The sequence below is a fragment of the Mya arenaria genome, chromosome 12, assembly GCF_026914265.1.
Source record: "Mya arenaria isolate MELC-2E11 chromosome 12, ASM2691426v1".
Taxonomy (NCBI): Eukaryota; Metazoa; Mollusca; class Bivalvia; order Myida; family Myidae; genus Mya; species Mya arenaria.
In genome coordinates, this window is record NC_069133.1 from 27,560,390 (window position 1) to 27,578,239 (window position 17,850).

At 35.7% G+C, this 17,850-nt stretch overlaps 1 protein-coding gene across 2 annotated transcripts; it reads left to right on the forward strand.

Moving 5' to 3' along the window:
- Positions 1-11,620: 11,620 nt before the first annotated feature.
- On the forward strand, positions 11,621-17,548 carry LOC128212362 (uncharacterized). Of its 2 annotated transcripts, none has more exons than XM_052917784.1 (5): positions 11,621-11,708; positions 12,179-12,262; positions 13,451-13,474; positions 16,048-16,272; positions 16,478-17,548. In XM_052917784.1, exons 1-4 carry the CDS (start codon positions 11,657-11,659, stop codon positions 16,269-16,271), a joined length of 384 nt encoding a protein of 127 aa, XP_052773744.1. In that variant the 5' UTR covers positions 11,621-11,656; the 3' UTR covers position 16,272; positions 16,478-17,548. The 2 variants fall into 2 exon arrangements, with proteins under 2 accessions (XP_052773744.1, XP_052773743.1); XM_052917783.1 differs by having other exon boundaries at positions 16,048-16,267; positions 16,478-17,547.
- Positions 17,549-17,850: the final 302 nt, after the last annotated feature.

Consider the following 17,850-nt stretch of genomic DNA (forward strand, 5'->3'; position numbering starts at 1 on the left):
AAAAAAAAACACAAACAAAACTGCTATTGCTTTATTCTTTCCCAACAAGGTAAAATTGCGCTGCGTTGCTATTATTAAACATACTACTCGTATTTGTTTATTATACTCCACAAGAATAGAAACGGCAGGTCTATCCGAAATAAAGAAGAGCATGGATTTAAAGGGAAAACCTTCACGCCCGTCACTCATCAAGCTCCAAAGGTGACGGTATTGCGTTGTTATAAACTAAGTATACATTCTGAAATTTACAAATACCTCTACAAGCACAATCTTAATTGTCAAAACCTTACCATTAATATAATTCATAATTCTTACTAACGGTGAAACGTCGACGCTATTGTCGACATTGTAAGGATTGTTTAAGCAAGGGAACAACTACTTTAATATGAAGTTTTGTTTCATGATGTAGGTTCATACTCTCACAAGTTCAATGCCTTGATATTGCAGAATTCTTTCGTCACAAAGTCTACAACATTTCAGCAAAACCCTTCCAAGAACGCAAGACCGGTTTCTGTCGAGTTTGCTTGTGGCGAGCGCAAGTAATTTCCTTGGGCGGTGTTCCATAATTTCATAAATCGTGTGGTGTTTCAAACCTTCAGTATGATACTGTACTTCACCCCTCATAGATTATGAGTATTTACCACAGTCGTGCAGGGAAATTCGAAAACCGCCATTCTCTACCACTGACAAAAATAGTTCCACCACACGGACTCAAACACATTTTACTCGAACGCTTGTGTTAAGAAAAGCACAGTGTATAAAATTGGAAAAATATACAATAAAAGTCTTGTTTATTTTGATTTTATAATATAATGTATTCGTACACTGGCATTCGTTATTGATTAGTTCGCAAAATGGTATCATGACATATTGATCCTTCGTTAATTCGACCCCAGAACACTTCACACCTTAGTCAAGTCGACACATCAAACGGTTTAAAAATGTAAGCAGAGAAAAAATCTTTGATTATTTTAGAGAAAATGTGTGAAAATAGAACAGCAATAAACAATTAAACAAGTGGTCGGTTATATTAAAAAAAAACACACACTAAAAATGTAATTTGCATTGCAACATCACATTTATCAAATTAAAATCTAAAGAAGCATAATAACCTTGTCTGAAACATAACATATGAATCTTAAAACATGCAAACAGGGCTACAGTTCAAAAACTATAATTATACTGTATAGTATACTAAAGCATATTTTAATTTGCAGAACTTGAAACAATGTGCATTTAAAACATGATAATGTCAGGTTGAAAAGATATTAGGTTTCATACATTATATATTAATAACAATAACACAAACACGTGCCTATACACTTATATACCCGCATGTGAAGGCCATACTTATGGTCATTATATTAATCGTGTAATGCTTTTGCACGTGAGTAACTAAATCCAGGTGCGTTTGTACCCAAATATGGTGTTCTTGTCACTTGGTTTGCGGTAGCTTCAGTTAAAACAACGATTCGTTGTTAGTGCTGTTGACTCTGGTACATGCGGTTTTTGGCTTTTATAGAGGCGTTTCCGACTTTCTGTGATGGCATAAATGCATAGCTTTCACTATAACGCAACACACTAGTAATACACTCTAATGATTGTTACTCAGTATGTAAGCATTGGGAATACCATTTCCCTTATCGGCGATTTAAAACGATAAAATACGATTATTCACAATCGGCGGTAAGATTAATGTAGAATTACAAGAATGGGTGTTTGAAACCCTAAATACTGTCATAAGTTTTGCTTCGATTGCCCACGTTTTAAAAAATGTTGGTGATTCCATATGTTCTAAATACACTCGTACCGGGGTCTGTGTGCATCATGCTGATTCGCAGAACCTCCCGGTGAACATGGTAGAGCTACGACATGCTTAAACTGTTCGAAACTGTTATGGTGCTGCTCCTAGAACGTTACGCAATTTAAGTGTGCAGCACAGCCGTTAGGTCGGTATTCCATGACTCCGTGTGCACACTCTACATGCACGTTCCGCATGCGTGTTCCAAATCCGCACAAATCGAACAAGCGCAAATCCATAGTTGCTATTCCTTGACTCAGAGTGCACAGTCCGTACTCCCTGGAATCCGCACTGAGCATCGGCATTTTAAACGGAAGCTCTACTCCATGCAATCAAGGAGGCAGTAGTCCATGCACCCCTTGTTCTTGGTTTAGGAAACGTTTATTAGTTTACCTTTTTCCTGATTTCCGTCGAAACATCTGTGAAAATAACTCTATTGTTTTTTTTTTTTAAAGTATGCAGTTACTAAAATATTTACCAAAACTTTTGTTAGTTTCATAACCATGAATAATTATCAGAAACTGAAACAATCTATCAATTACGGTACACTATGTCTTCGAAAGGTCATGAACCCTCTTGTGCATGAAATATACTTTTAAATAACTTTTGCAGATAACAATTAAGACAACAGTTAAAACAATTACATTTTTTCATGAAACAACATGGCATCACAAATTTAAAGGCCGTATACATGCAGTTACAGAGTTAAAGGGAACTATCCCTGTTTTACTGTGAGTTACAACAGTCCCTTCAAATAGCTGTATCTTACATTTAAAGACTGCAGACATATATCATTTCAAAGGGAAGTATCCATGTTGTTACTAGGAAATATAATATATAAAATATATATATATAAATTCAGACTTACATCAGTATCATGAATTGGCTTTATTAGTAGATTTATTCAGATATATTTTTATTAATCAATTAATCTTATATCAAGTTTTAAATCAAATATTTTATCAGGGTCCCACAAAGGATGCCGCAGTCATGTTCTTGTGCATCTAGTGGTCAGTTATTGTGTTCTTTGTTTTCATTAGATATATAGAAGAAATAACTCCTAAATGACTAAAGCGATTTCCATGACTATCGAACTTGATCAAGATATTATGGTCACAAACATGTGTTTAAAGTTTGGTGAGGATTGGACAAACGGTTTTCAAGAATTAGATCGGAAACAATCTTCGGGACGTACGTACGTACGTACGTACGGACAAGGGCAACCCTATATGCCGCCACTTTGTGGGGGCATAAAAATAGTCGTTTTTGTGCTGATGTGCAAAGAACTTTAACTTTGTCAAATACCCATTCAAATTATCACATAAAACTGTGTTCACATGTCCCCGGTGACATAATGTAGACGTGTTACATGGTCCATAACTCTGGCTTGTGCGATGAGCCGCGTCGTTAGCACACCCGCTTGTTGTATGTTTGGTCGATTGTCACCAAGCTGGACATATGGATTTTCTCCGGGTTCTCCGGTTTCACCACAACATCAGACCAACCTCTCCAACCACATCGGGCCATCGAGAATGACTATGTATAACTTTCTTCACATTCGTTGTTAAACAAAATAATCTTTTAACTAAGTGGCTTTATTTATTGTGGAGTTATGCACCTTGATTGACTGATGACTTACGCACCTTGATTGACTGATGAGTAACGCCCCTTGATTGACTGATGAGTAACGCCCCTCGATTTACTGATGAGTTACGCCCCTTGATTGTCTCAAGTTCAAGTTGGCGACCTCTTGTGTTGCCTTTAGTTATTAGTTGTTGTATTGTGGACAGATATGTGGCCTATGTTTAGTAGCTGCTGTATAAAATGGTGCATTGTATTAATGCGGTTCATGATGACCTTACATTGTATTTACTTGTTCATGTACTTTTTACGTTTTATGTATAGGATAGACAACGAGTGGACGTATCTATGACATTATATATATGTCATAGATACGTCCACGAGGTGTCTATCCGTCTTAGACCACGTGAACTAAAGCGAGGAGGTTTGGTTCTTGTTCTTCAAAATAAAGACTCATAAAATCCGAATACCATTTAACTTTGTATTGCGCAAACAATGCGTATTTGGGTTTGGCTCAATTACTCAAATTTCTATGGTTAGATAATTAATGTTTACCTTACACATTGCAAGGCAAGGAATTTTAACCTATTTGCCAGAACTGGAATTGCCGTATCGGAATTCCATTAAGAGTCCAAGGACGGAATGGGTTTGAAACGGGTGGTCGAAAAACTAAATTGAATATTATTATTAATATTTACTTTTGAATGTCCAATGTCCAATGTCATGCCAGCACAACATTCACTTTTGAATGTCCAATGCCCGATGTCGTGCTTGCACGACTTTCACTTTTGAATGTCCAATGTCCAACGTGGTGCCAACACGACATTCATTTTTGAATGTCCAATGTCGTGCCAGCACGACTTTCATTTTTGAATTAATGTCTAATGTCAAATGTCGTGCCAGTACAACATTCACTTTTGAATGTCCAATGTCCAATGTCGTGCTTGCACGACTTTCACTTTTGAATGTCCAATGTCCAACGTGGTGCCAACACGACATTCATTTTTGAATGTCCAATGTCGTGCCAGCACGACTTTCATTTTTGAATTAATGTCTAATGTCGTGCCAGCAAAACATTCGATTTTGAATATCCAATGTCCAATGTCGTGCCAGCACAACATTCGATTTTGAATGTCCAATGTCCAATGTCGTGCTAGCATGACTTTACTTTCGAATGTCCAATGTCCAATGTCGTGCCAGCACAACATTCATTTTTGAAAGCCCAATGTCCAATGTCGTGCTGGCACAACATTCATTTTTAAATGTCCAATGTCCATTGTTGTGCCAGCACGACATTCACTTTTGCATGTCCAATGTCGTGCCAGCACAACATTCGATTTTGAATGGTCAATGTCCAATGTCGTGCCAGCACAACATTCGATTTTGAATGCCCAATGTCCCATGTCGTGCCAGCACAACATTCATTTTTGAAAGCCCAATGTCCAATGGCCAATGTCGTGCTGGCACAACATTCGATTTTGAATGTCCAATGTCCAATGTCGTATGTTTAGCTAACTTCACACAGCTTTGGGTAGCTTTTAAGACGACATGTTCCTGTAATCTACAAAAACGCCATTTTAGAAAATAGTACATCACCTACCATATATACGATCTTCATGGACAATGTTTTAGATAGCTTTGGTGACAGTTATTTTTTTAATGATTTGGCACAAACTACTTAAAAGATGTTTATAAAAAATGATACGAAGAATATCTAAATAAACAGGATATATGCAAGTTAATCGTCTGCTAGCATCACGTAAACATAACATAACATAACACAACATTTATTCAGCATTAAACGTTTACAACATTCATAGCCAACATAAACTATAGCACTTTGTCGCAAAAAGCAAAGACATGGTCAACCGAGAGATGTTGTATAATTTCTAACATATTTGTAACACTGGTTATCACATCATGTTGATTTTTTGATCATAATATAAATGCAAAGTACATAAATTTACTAATATTTCGTAAAGTATTTTTTGAATCTGATGACATCATAGCTACGAGTATATGTTTATTTTATAATGGTTATAAACTTTTGTTTTGTAGGTCAATGGCAATAATAAGGTTTAAAGTATTCTTTGCTCAAATTATTGTAATATGGACCAACTAAAAGAAAATGATATTCGTTTTCAATGACATTCATGCTGCAATAAGTACAATTTATATCTTACCTCGGTGTATTATGCTGTCTATCCGTTTCAATCAATAAATCGTAAGAGACACTTGAAATGTTGTAAGTACTATTCTAAATTTAATTATTTGTATTGCATCTAGGTAATTTTCTTGCTTAAGTTCATATACCAACAGTAAGTTTTTAATCTACTGGATTCATTAATATCTGTATTCCACGATTGTTTAAATATATCAATAATTTTTTGCTTTATTAATTGGGTGGGGATTATTTGTATATCTTGAGTGTACCATATATCAGACATTCAAATTCCATCTGATATAGTTTTTACATGCGAAACCCAATTTAATCCGTTATAGTTATTATTGTTATCGATATCATCCTTTAACATTGCATAAGTATGCTTGGAAAAAGATTTGAATTCAATATTCTTATTCAGTATTTGATAATCTTTATTTTACGGTCTTTTACATTGCATGGTAACATGAAACATAATATGAAATAGATGCATGCCATGCATTTAGATATACTATTGACTAAGACATAGAGTATAACACTTGCACAATTTGCCTTATTATTAATACTCTTACATTGTGAACACCTTTGGCAGTCTATAATGGTCTAAAATCTGCATTTATTCAACAAAATCTCAAAGCTTTACATTAGAATATTGTTTAAAATGAAGGACCAGTCATCCTGCAATTCTGCCGCCACTTTTTGGCACATACTACACATAAATATTAAAAAAATGAACAGTATTACAGGAAAAATTAAATCAATTTTTTTGGGTAAATTTCATTATTTGACCTTGAAATAAATTTGACCTTGACGTTGAATTAGGTAAGGTTATATGTTAATTTAAAGAACGTTATGAGAAGAGTCATATCCAGGAAATGTTTCTCCTTATATTCAATCAGTACACATTACTGAACTGGAAATTTATAACAGCCATCTTTTTTAGCTTATGCTGAATATTGATTGTTGGTACACTATTTTGAATATCTCCATGGTAGCAGCATATAGGGTGCATTCAAAAAAAGAAATTGATAGCACATACGAAGCAGCTCAATCTGGTACATATATAAGCTGGTTACACATTATCATTTTTAAATGATTAAAGAAAGAAACCAGTCCGATAGTGTAGTTTTCTCAAAATTAACATTTTGACCTCTAAAATGACCTTGATCTTGAAAATATAAAATGTATATAAACTTGAATCTGAACAGTAGTGAGAGTATGTATATGTTTTGGTTTTAATATTAGCTTTCAAAATATCTTAACAACCCACTATTTGATTGTATATATATTGGCGGCCATTTTCAACACCATATTGAATTTAGCAAATTCGCAAGAGCCGCCATGTGGCCAAAGGCACTTTTCATAAACAATGGACATTCTCCTATCGCAACATATATTTATTTTTTTGGTATAACATGCCGGATACTTTTTTTCCAAAATGAGGACTTGGAACCTGGACTATAAATGATATGAGATCACGTCTAAAAATGCACGAACAAAATGCGAGATTTCGTTTAAAGTACCGCGTATCCTTTTTTAACTTGAGGTGGGCTTTTTTCAAAGCAAAAAAAAAAAAAACTCCCCTATGTCTCTTATGAACATCATTGCTTCTTCGCTTTTTCGTGTCCACATGTGAGATGCTTTTCTTCATAAAATAGTCGAAAAAGAGGAAACATGCAAGGATGTACAATGAAACCTCGTTTTTTTCTTTGGGAATTTCAAAGGGGCAATTACAAAGACGCGATGGCCATAATAGGATTCCGTACTATTTAGATAATCAGTCGTGTACGTATAAGTACTGATGTACAAACTATTGCTGACGTTGAATGATGATATTCCTACATTCAGAACACCTCGTCGACGAAACAACCTCGGATATATAATTATGGATGGTTTTATACAATGTCAGCAAGAAGATCGCATATGAGTACTTTCAATTTAGCGGTTTAACCTAAGGAATTTACTCTGCAATGAAACACTTTACCGGCAATCAATTTGATCTTAGTAATAAAAATACACGTTAAAACACTACATTTATTAATTATTATTGTTTTACTTTTTCTTCTTCTTTTTCTATGAAATATGGCCCAAGTCTCCTTATGGCGGTTTGGCGCTGTCTTGAGCCCTCGTTGACAGGTAATCCGATTGCATATTTCTAAAATCAAAATAGAACTGGTAAATTTTATATGGAAACACCCAAAAGCGAACGTCACATAGAAGCAAATGTTTAAGTATGCTATAATTGAGATTGAAAAACTCTTAAGTTTAAACATATTAAGTTTACAACGATTGTGAAACAAGTTATTGCAACATTATATTAATCACTCTCGTTGACACGATGTTATGCTAGAGTGTGGTCTTGTTTTGTTGGGGAAACCGGAGTACCCAGAGGAAACCCACTTATCCGGCTTGGTGACCACAAACCAAACTCACATGCGCCCAGGCCGGGAATCGAACCCGGGTCGCCTTGATGAGAAGCGAGTGCGCTAACCACTGCGCCAAACGGACAACCAAACTTGAACAACTTTTCAATCACATCACAAAGGTTTGCTGATCTATTTATCGGTAGTTATAATTCTAGCTTCTTGATAATATAAGTATCTTCCATGACCGAGAGTGTAAGGTTCATTCCGACCCGAGCGTAGGGTGTTTTGCGGAAACGAGGTTTACCGAGTTTCCGCAAAACACCCTGCGCGAGGGTCGGGATGAACCTATCTTATACGAGCGGCTATGGTAGATGCTTTTTCTCCCACCTCAGTTAAACAAAATTAAGTAAAAATGTATTTTTTGCTGGAACTCTTTTTTGCTTAGTAAAAATAATTGCGTATAGATATTTGATAGCGCGTGGTTGTCATGGATATACGCGCACTGATCCAGTTAATGTTAATAGTCAAATCGGTCTTTTTTAATAGTTCTAAGAAGAATGAAGCATTATTTCTTGAATGGTGCCTGAAAACTGTTTTATGGTGACATTTGAAGCGAGAAATAATTAATTAGCGTTCTAAATATTACCATAAGACAAGATTTCCTTGATGCTATTGACGACAGTCTTCAACAAGGGAGGTAATTACAATGTGATAAAAGGAGTTCCATACGGGCATTTTATCTTCGCCCGTGGGCAAGATAAGATTATCTAGCATGGTTAAGTTATTGGATCTACTTATCTGAGGTGGGAGAAACATGTATCTTAACATTTGGGATTTGAATAGATTCACGCATCATTCAATGCGAAAACATACGGGAATTCATTGCTTTCAAAGGTTAAATGTTATTTAAGGATAACCGATGCTCTTATTTATTAAACGGTTTAGTTTGCTTCTTATTTCAGTAAAAATGGAGGGGTAATTTAACAATTTTATTGAAATTTGACGCTGTCTTTAGTCAATCTGGCTATTTGGTGGTATTTTGGCAAAACGAAGGTGTTTTTTCAGATGGATATAAACTTCTCGTATATGAATGTAGAAACTTTTTATATTAGTGATTAAGTAAGATGATGATGATGATGATGATGATGATGATGATGATGGTAGTGGTGGTGGTTGTGGTGGTGGTATCGGTGCTACTGCTCCTGTTGATCGTGATTATGTTTGTGGTGGTGGCGGCGGCGGCGGCGGCGGCGGCGGCGGCGGCGACGATGATGATGATGATGATGGTGATGTTGCTGATGTTGCTGCTGCTGCTGCCGCTGCCGCTGCTGCTGCTGATGATGATGACGACGAACGACGACAATGATGATGATGATGATGATGATGATGATGATGATGATGATTTAAACTATCTTCAACATTGTGAAGGAATATTGAACAGCTAATGTATAAAGAAATCAGCAGTTTAAGCACTGAACATTTCAATTAGTTGTATAATCACTCAGCGTTAATGTCAACACTTTGATTACACATGTCTTCATAAATAATAAAACATGAGAATAAACACGTTCGCTGTGGAAATTTAAAGCATTCATTAACAGAATGTTAAGTGTATTTATTTGACAATTTTTCAAAAAACCCAGCCCGATCCATGTTTACGTTCAATGTATATTCACATTTAATTGAGGACTTTATATACAATGTAGACAATTGTCTATGATGAGATTTGTCCGATATCTAACTGATCTCGATTTTACCCAATATTTCGTCAAATATTCGGAGCAGTGGAAAAACTGTCTTAAAAACATAGGTAGCTCTTCTTTATCGGTCACTGTTCATTCATAAGTTTATATTTTTTAATTATTTAGTTAATTATAAATAATGTCTGCGTCTGGATGTCTGTCTGTAATTCTGTCTGTCTGGATGTCTGTCCGCCCGCCAGCCTGCCTGCAAGGCCTGCCCGGTCTATCTGTATGTCCGTCTGTTCCGTCCGTCCGTCCGTCCATCTGTCTGTCTTTTAATTTGTTGCAAGTATGTGAGTTCTTCGGTCTGTCTGCATACGCCAAAATGGTATAACGCCTCACTTGTAAACACGTGATCCTGTGTTTGTTTCCCGGACTTGCCGTACATTTTTCCGAACATGTGCCATTCTGGGCCCGATGAAAGGCCGTGACTGCACTGTTTGGCAGAACAACGCCCTCTTAGTATTGAAGTGTGCACCCATAGCACTCCTGAAATTCGAAGACGAATTTTTCGTTGAGAGAAAATGTGATAAGACCATCAGGGGTTACTCTTTAAATATAGGGACACACTGTAAAAACAGAGCTAAGGGTTCTAATACATAAGATATAAATCACAAACAAAGGTGAGCTAGGGACCGGCCAATGTTTACATATTCATTAGTTTAAACGTTATTTATTTTACAACGATTGTGAAGAAAGTTATAATAGCTTATACTAAGTCGTTCTCGTTGGCACGATGTTACGCGAGAGTGTGCTCTTATGTTGTGGGGGAAACCGGAGTACCCGGCGAACACCCACTTGTCCGGCTTGGTGACCACTAACCAAATTACATGCACCCAGGCCTGGAATCGAACCGGGGTCGCCTTGGTGAAAAGCGAGTGCGCTAACCACTGCGCTATCAGGACAACCATATATATTGGAAATGGAGCTAGGCCGCAGTCCGAGAAAGCTCGCACCAAAAAACGCATAAAACAATTTTTGAACTTATGTATAAAAATCTGCGATCTATTTTTTGTCAGCAGTCTTATATCACTGGTTTCCATTGACTTTTGCAAATATCGTATATGTAAAAGTTGTCAAAACGTTCCATCTGTGAGAGTGCAGCTTTAATGGTGAACATAATAGTTGCCAATGCTTTTTTATAAGCCGACTCATGACGTAAGCTCAAACAGTCGCTAGACAACCAAGGCCTTAACAGACAATCATAGTTACTTCACAAATGCGCAGAGGACTGTACCAAGTCACGTAGACCAACCAAAATAAGGTCCATGAAAAAAAATGTTGAATTCACTGTCACATCTCCGTTACATGATATGTAGCTACGGCAAATGGGTCCAGTGAGAAAATAAGCCGCTGGGAAAAAAACCCAAAATATTTCTCTGCAAATTGACTATCTAGACCTTCGCTCTCACCCTTTATCCCATATCGGTCACAACTAAAAATCCCAAACCGCATAATCAGATAACTTAATTTACAACTTAATCGAAAATGTTTTCGTAATTCAATTTCGTTTTTATATTGATTTAACCATTATGAAACTAAACAAAAACGGAAACACTACATGCCATGAGTTCTCATACAAAAAAAAAAAATTGTGGAAAAGTAAAATATAATCCCGTTTCCGAACCATAATACAATGTATGTAAGTTTGGAGTAATCGAAGCGAGGAAAAAAGAGAGGCTAAAATGCTATTAAAACAAAGATATTGCGTTTGACCCTTGGTGTCATAATTTATTTTTCACATAAATGTTTAAGTAATTGAGTTGGGCCGATTTTGTTCGGGTAGAAATGGAACCATTTAATATCTTAGCTTTTGCCTTATTGCTAGATCAAAGGAAACAATCTTGTTTGCCTACGTTTTTATTGGTATTCAATTAAGGACTTGTTATTTCATTTTTTGAAAACCAGTTTCTCGCTTTACGTTTTCAAGGATTTTGATCATTTTGATTTAAAGGCAGTTGATATATTCTGTTCTGCAAGCTTACTGGCAAAACGTGAATCTAAAATGAATATCCTGCCTGCAACAGCGATGGTATGCATTCTGCTGGCATGCAGAGGTAGGATAATTTATTAATTAATAAGTAAATTTATTTGTTTAGTAATTCATTACTTCTTTTGTTAAATTACCTATATATTTGTGTTTGTTCGTTCGTTCGTTCGTTTGTTCGTTCGTTCGTTCGTTTATTCATTCATTTATTAATTATTTAATTCATTTATTCGTTCTTTCGTTGATTTCGATCATTCATTCAAACGCTCGCTCGTTCGTTTGTTCTTTCGCTTGTTCGTTCGTTCAATCATTCATTTATATTTAAATTAAGATCCTTTTATCAGTCATTTATTTATTTTCTTCATATCACTAGCAACGACGTTGCGTTTGAATTAAAACTTGTGTCTAAGAAAATTCCGAAGCGGATTGTATTTTTTGTTTGATGATGAGAACTAAAATACTTCAACAAGCCATAAATATGACATTGGAAATTATTATTGTTATTGTTCAATTTATCTTTTTCTACTATTTTTTTCAAAGTCCGGGCTGAGTTCGAAGACCAGGAACTCAAAATGGAAAGACTGCCTGTGAATGGAACGGATGACATAGTTCCCAAACAAGAAGGTGAGACTTAAAGAGGAACAATATAAGTTGATGCAAAAACAAATAAATATATATTTTAATGCATTATCGCGTTGAACTCATTTGACGTCAACGATCAATACAAAAAAGGTAATGATTTGTAGTACAGTTAAAACAAATACTAGCGATTGTTTGCGTTTTTTTAAACAAGGGAAATTGAGGCCGAGAAGCTTTTAATTGAAAAACGACATGTATACAGGTATTGTTTTTTTATATCTGTAACCAGTTAATATAGATAGATATATTTTATTCCTCCAAGCTTTGATAATTTAAGTCAATTGAATTAAACATAATAATGCATTTAATTTACATTTTGCATCCACCTATATTGTGCGCCTCACATGCGTCTGAATCATTGTTTGTCACTAAAATGTTGATAAAATCACCACCAGAAACAACTGTATCAATCTTCAAATTAAATCCTCTTTAGCCGGCCATTTTCCTGACAAGTGCTCACATGATGTCCTTGAAATGTACATATGAACATCTTTGTACCGGCTTGTATATGAGCCACATCACCGAGGATGGGTCAAACACTCTTCTTTGGAGGTGGGTCAGAATCATCTGAGCACTTGTATGTTTAATATGTGCTTTATTTGAAACGACTATTAACGCCGTACAAATGTAAAATGTTTAAAGGCCTAGTTTAATCCTTCTATAAGTGACCCCCACACCTCCAACCCCCCACCCACCCCAAACCGTGTACTGTACACATCCTCTGTGTATTGATCTTAATATTATTGCCTAATTGTCTTATCAGATCTCTGATCTGAATATCCTGCTGTGCAGTTTTGGAGGTTTTATTATAGAAATGGACACTAAAAAGCCCTGAACCAATAAACAGGAAATTAGCCCCTACTGTGACATCAGTGCAATTAGCATAAGATACACAGCAGGGGATTGTCATGCAAATTATTCCTTAAACTAGGCATTTAAAACCTTTGAACCAAAGCTGATTAAAATATGCCCGGCAAATGGGATGACATGCAAAGTGTACTGGGCCTAATAAAGAACTTCAGATGAACATAACCCCTTCAAACAGTAATTTGGTATCAAATAAACAAGGTTTATGTTTGAATTTTAGATTACTGGGCTTGTCCTTGAAGTTTTTATTCTATCATTTGTATAACATGCAATTAAAACTAAAAAGGGTATTATATTATTTTGCAGTATCAGGGAGTGGAGCTCGCAACGGTAAGACATTTAAAAATATTCAATACAAGGTTTGTGTGTTTTTTTTCAGTTCAAGTCTTCACATTGAGTACAAATCGATTATAATAGTATTTTGGCATATTTTTTTCTTTCACAAAATGCGGACAAACAATTATTCAGTGATCAATAGAAATTGTTAACCACAGCAAAATTCTATTTAATAACCGAATCCTTATTGATACAGTCCCGGTGTGTCATGCAGATGATTTTCGAGCCTCATTGTCAGTTACGAATTTTGAGCGTTGCATTGTTTAATATTTAAAAAAGACGCCATGAGACTCAAAATTACTCATTTCTTCATAATTGATATCAGCCGCTAGCCTAAGGTTACTTTTAGAACACTTTCAAATTCATAAGTGTATTTTATGTAAAAATTATAACATATATTGTTAAATTGAATGCTGAAGAAGGGCAAAGCGAACGAACTATTCTTAGGCTTAATAGATTACCTAATACGTTAATAATGTCTTAGATTATGTAATAGTTAAATGACATTAAGTAAAATCTTAATTCTTATGAATGGGCGGTATGAGCGTAACGAATGAGCTCGTCTTAATCACTAAGATATAACTTCAGGTCAACTTACTGACTTAGAATACAATCCCATTGCCTGACACATTATTAACACACAATCTGCCGTAGTCCATATAAACAGCCGCTTCAGAGTCTTTGACGATTTTTGTTTTGGCGACTCTACGCATTAAGGGAACAAAATGAATATCCAAATTTAAAATAAGATCCCTTAACGCGCATTATTGTTGCTAAAAAAGTCAAAATTCTTATGATTAAGTCTAGTACTTAATGATTGCCTGTCTGTAATTTCATTGGCTGAAAATGTAGGTTGTATGCTTAAAGTGACACTCTTATTGAAAATCAATACATGTATATAAATTTTGTGAAACACCTTTAACTACTTACTAATTAATGCATTTATGGTAAATATTAATTACTGATAACAAGATTGTAACCGTTTATTTAATAGCTGAAAACGCAAACATATTAAATGATTGGTGAGTGCTAAACGATTCACTGTGATCTACTATCGTCTCATAAGGTAGAAATACCATGTTTACTGCGTCGTTCTTTTAAATTACTCTCGGTATCCTTCATAAGGATAATTGTTTTCGACTTTTCGATATTTATTCATCCTTTTTGGTATACCAATACTATCAATAATTGTGGTAATTCTTATAAGGTAGTAAGAGTGCATCTTTAAGCCTGTTTAAGGCGGAGAACTAAATAAGATAATGACGCCATGTCTGGTAAGTTAAGCTGTGACTTTACTAACGATTAAGCGTGGTACTTATTGAAGGCCGATTGATGATTTCATTGACTGGAATGTAGTATATATTCTTTGTATAATGAGAGTTATCGTATTGTTTTAAAAAGAAGATGTCTGCCGCTGGAGTCTTAACTGTAAACCTGGCCCGTTTTAATAAATATCGAAAGGCTTAGTTTCCAAGCGTAACGAGTGTACATGAGCTCTCTAAAGCAGCTTAATGTTATCAAATAAGAACTTTTACTAACACGGGCCATGCCCGAATATCACAAAAATACTAAGTCAAAACTCAATCTTAGACTCAACTGATTTTACCACATAACATTAAACGTTATTGAAAAGTTTTTACACCTAATAAAAGTGCATTCCCTTAATACCATTCTATAACCTCCTATAGAAAACAACAAAATAAATAATTTTCAATGGTATTATTTTGGAAGTCTCAGTGAAGCGATTTGGGAAACTGATTAACACATACAGCATAAACTTGCAAAATGTGCAAAGTATATCCGGTTAACAACGTGCTTGCAAAAACAATACAGACGTGGTCGACTGGCCGAGAAAAAAACTGAGATAAAACCCTCCTTCTGGGGAAAACTCAGAAAACTCTGCCGGTTTGTCATCCAGATTTACAGGATTTGTCTCGTACTACTAGATGTCGGGCCTCATCACTCATAAGCTCCTTAACAATGATGTATAGAAAACATCATTTTTATTATTCATGTATACGTACTATCAAATTATACAAGTGTCAATTACAACGCTATGTATACAAGTGAGAACAAATATATCATTCATATGATGAAATTGAATAATGACAGAACACTTTCACCTTAAATATTAGCTTGTAAAATTAAATAATCAATTGCATCGATGTGAACGTATCGGCTTCTCAGCGCTGAACACCTTTACATTTATATGCGCACGAAATACTCGTGCATATAAATCACTCGTGCTTATAAAACGCCACCTGGCGGTTATTCCATTACAAACAAGGGAAAATAATTTTCTTCCAATTCGTTTTACTCAAACGCAGGAAATAAAATTTCACTCATGGAATATGTTGATTAAGAACTTGTTTGATACCCAAGCAGATTATTAGTTTGATTAGAAAACATTTAAGTTGCCATAAATAACCACTTCCAAAATACATCAGAGACCAGTTTGTCCACGTGGGTATATATTTTTTCTGTATCTCCGAGATCAAATTTGCCTCTGTAGTAAATGTATGGGGACCTACACGTAGCATAACTGAATATATAAATGTATATTTCAGGCAAGCGAACTGACTACTGCGGTGGCGGTTTATACTGCCAGACTGGTACCTACTGTTGCCATAACGGCGGCTGCTGTAGAAACGGCTGGTCGTGTTGTTCTGCCACCACATGCTGTGCCGGTGCCGCGGGGCTAGCAATGTCTACACTGGGACACGTCATGGTGATACTGATGTGTATCTTTGGCTACTTCGTTGCCAATTTGGACACGCACAATATTATGTAAGGTACACGTAATAATAGCGTATATAGTTAAAAGGCTTAGAAACAACAAAATTGTTAAATTTTTCAACCACCCCAAATATCGGTCCTGGAGGAGGTGCGCCAATATACTATCCACTTTGATGCATTTGACTGCTGGTAGCATCACATATAGGCAGGTTCATACTTCTTGTTCTATAGGCAAGCTCATACTTCTTTTTTTCATTGCAGACTGTAGCGGCGAAAAATGGAGACGATGCATCAAGTAGCGTCCCACCACATGCATACATATCCAGCTGTGCAAAGAAAGATGCTAGTGTATATAATGAAATAAGCGTACTGTTATATTATATTTAGCCTTAGTCGCGAAATGGGAAATGAACTGTGATATTTTACGTTACCCTTTACTAAAACACGTCAAAGAATTAGCAGGAAAACTTTACTCACACTTTAGTTTGCTTTTTCACTTGTTGTTATATCGTGTGTTTTATTTCATGCACTGTTAGAATCCTCTTTAATATCACATGTAATGCCATGTTTCCAGTTTGTTCATACCATGGCAGGTTTATACACCAAATGTTTCAGCCATCCTGGCTTTATACTCGACCTGCTTAATATTCCGTCCGGGTGCTCCTTATTAAACGCCTTATCCTATGTCTTTACGCCTATCCGTCCGTCTGTCTGTAGCTTAAATTTAAATATTGTTACATTTATGGCCCTTTGTCAACGTATGAACATTCAAAGACACTGAAAAAAGCACATAAGCATCATTATAATTATGGCAATGCGAACTTTTGCGTAGGACAAGAATTATAATCATGAGACTCAATTATCTAAATTACCACTATCGCTTAGAAAAAATGCTCAAACACAATATAGCAAAAACAGTTAATGGAAATTGAAACATAATAAATGTATGCAATAATGTCCATCCTTAGACTTTTAATAATAATATTCAACTTGTTGACATATGTTAATATGTATTTCGTAACCGATAACGATGCAAACTTATATTGTTTGAGTAGATTTTAATTTCGCCTCAACATTAGAAACCCTGGGATCCGTTTCATAAAAAGGACCTTAGTTGTAACATCAATAATATTAAATCTGTAAACACGTCGAATATGGCAACAAGTTGTTTATATTTTTTCCATTGTCCATTCTATGTTTTCATTTATAATACTGGCTATAGTTTAAAGTAGCCATATAATATGCCAATATATAGATAATGAAATTGTACGACTAAAATCGTTATCGTTATCGTCTTTGATAATATTTTGACTTTATTAAAGGGTTTAGTGTGTGATTAAATGTATCGAGTGTTATACGATGTCACCCTTTGTCTTATTCTTTCATTCACCGCCCTGACATACATACATGCAATGCCAGGAATCGCGATCCAGATACGTGGATACTAGTAATACCCGTTCAGGAATGGGGTTCAGGTGGAGAGCACCCGTTCAGGGTGAAGCGTTATAGAAAAGTACACCCGTTCAGAAATAGGGCTCCGGAAGAGTACCCCATTTCAGGGGGGGGGGGGGTGCTTCTGTGGAGTGTACACTGTTCAAAAGTGGGCTCTGGTGGAGAATGCCTATTCCGGAGTT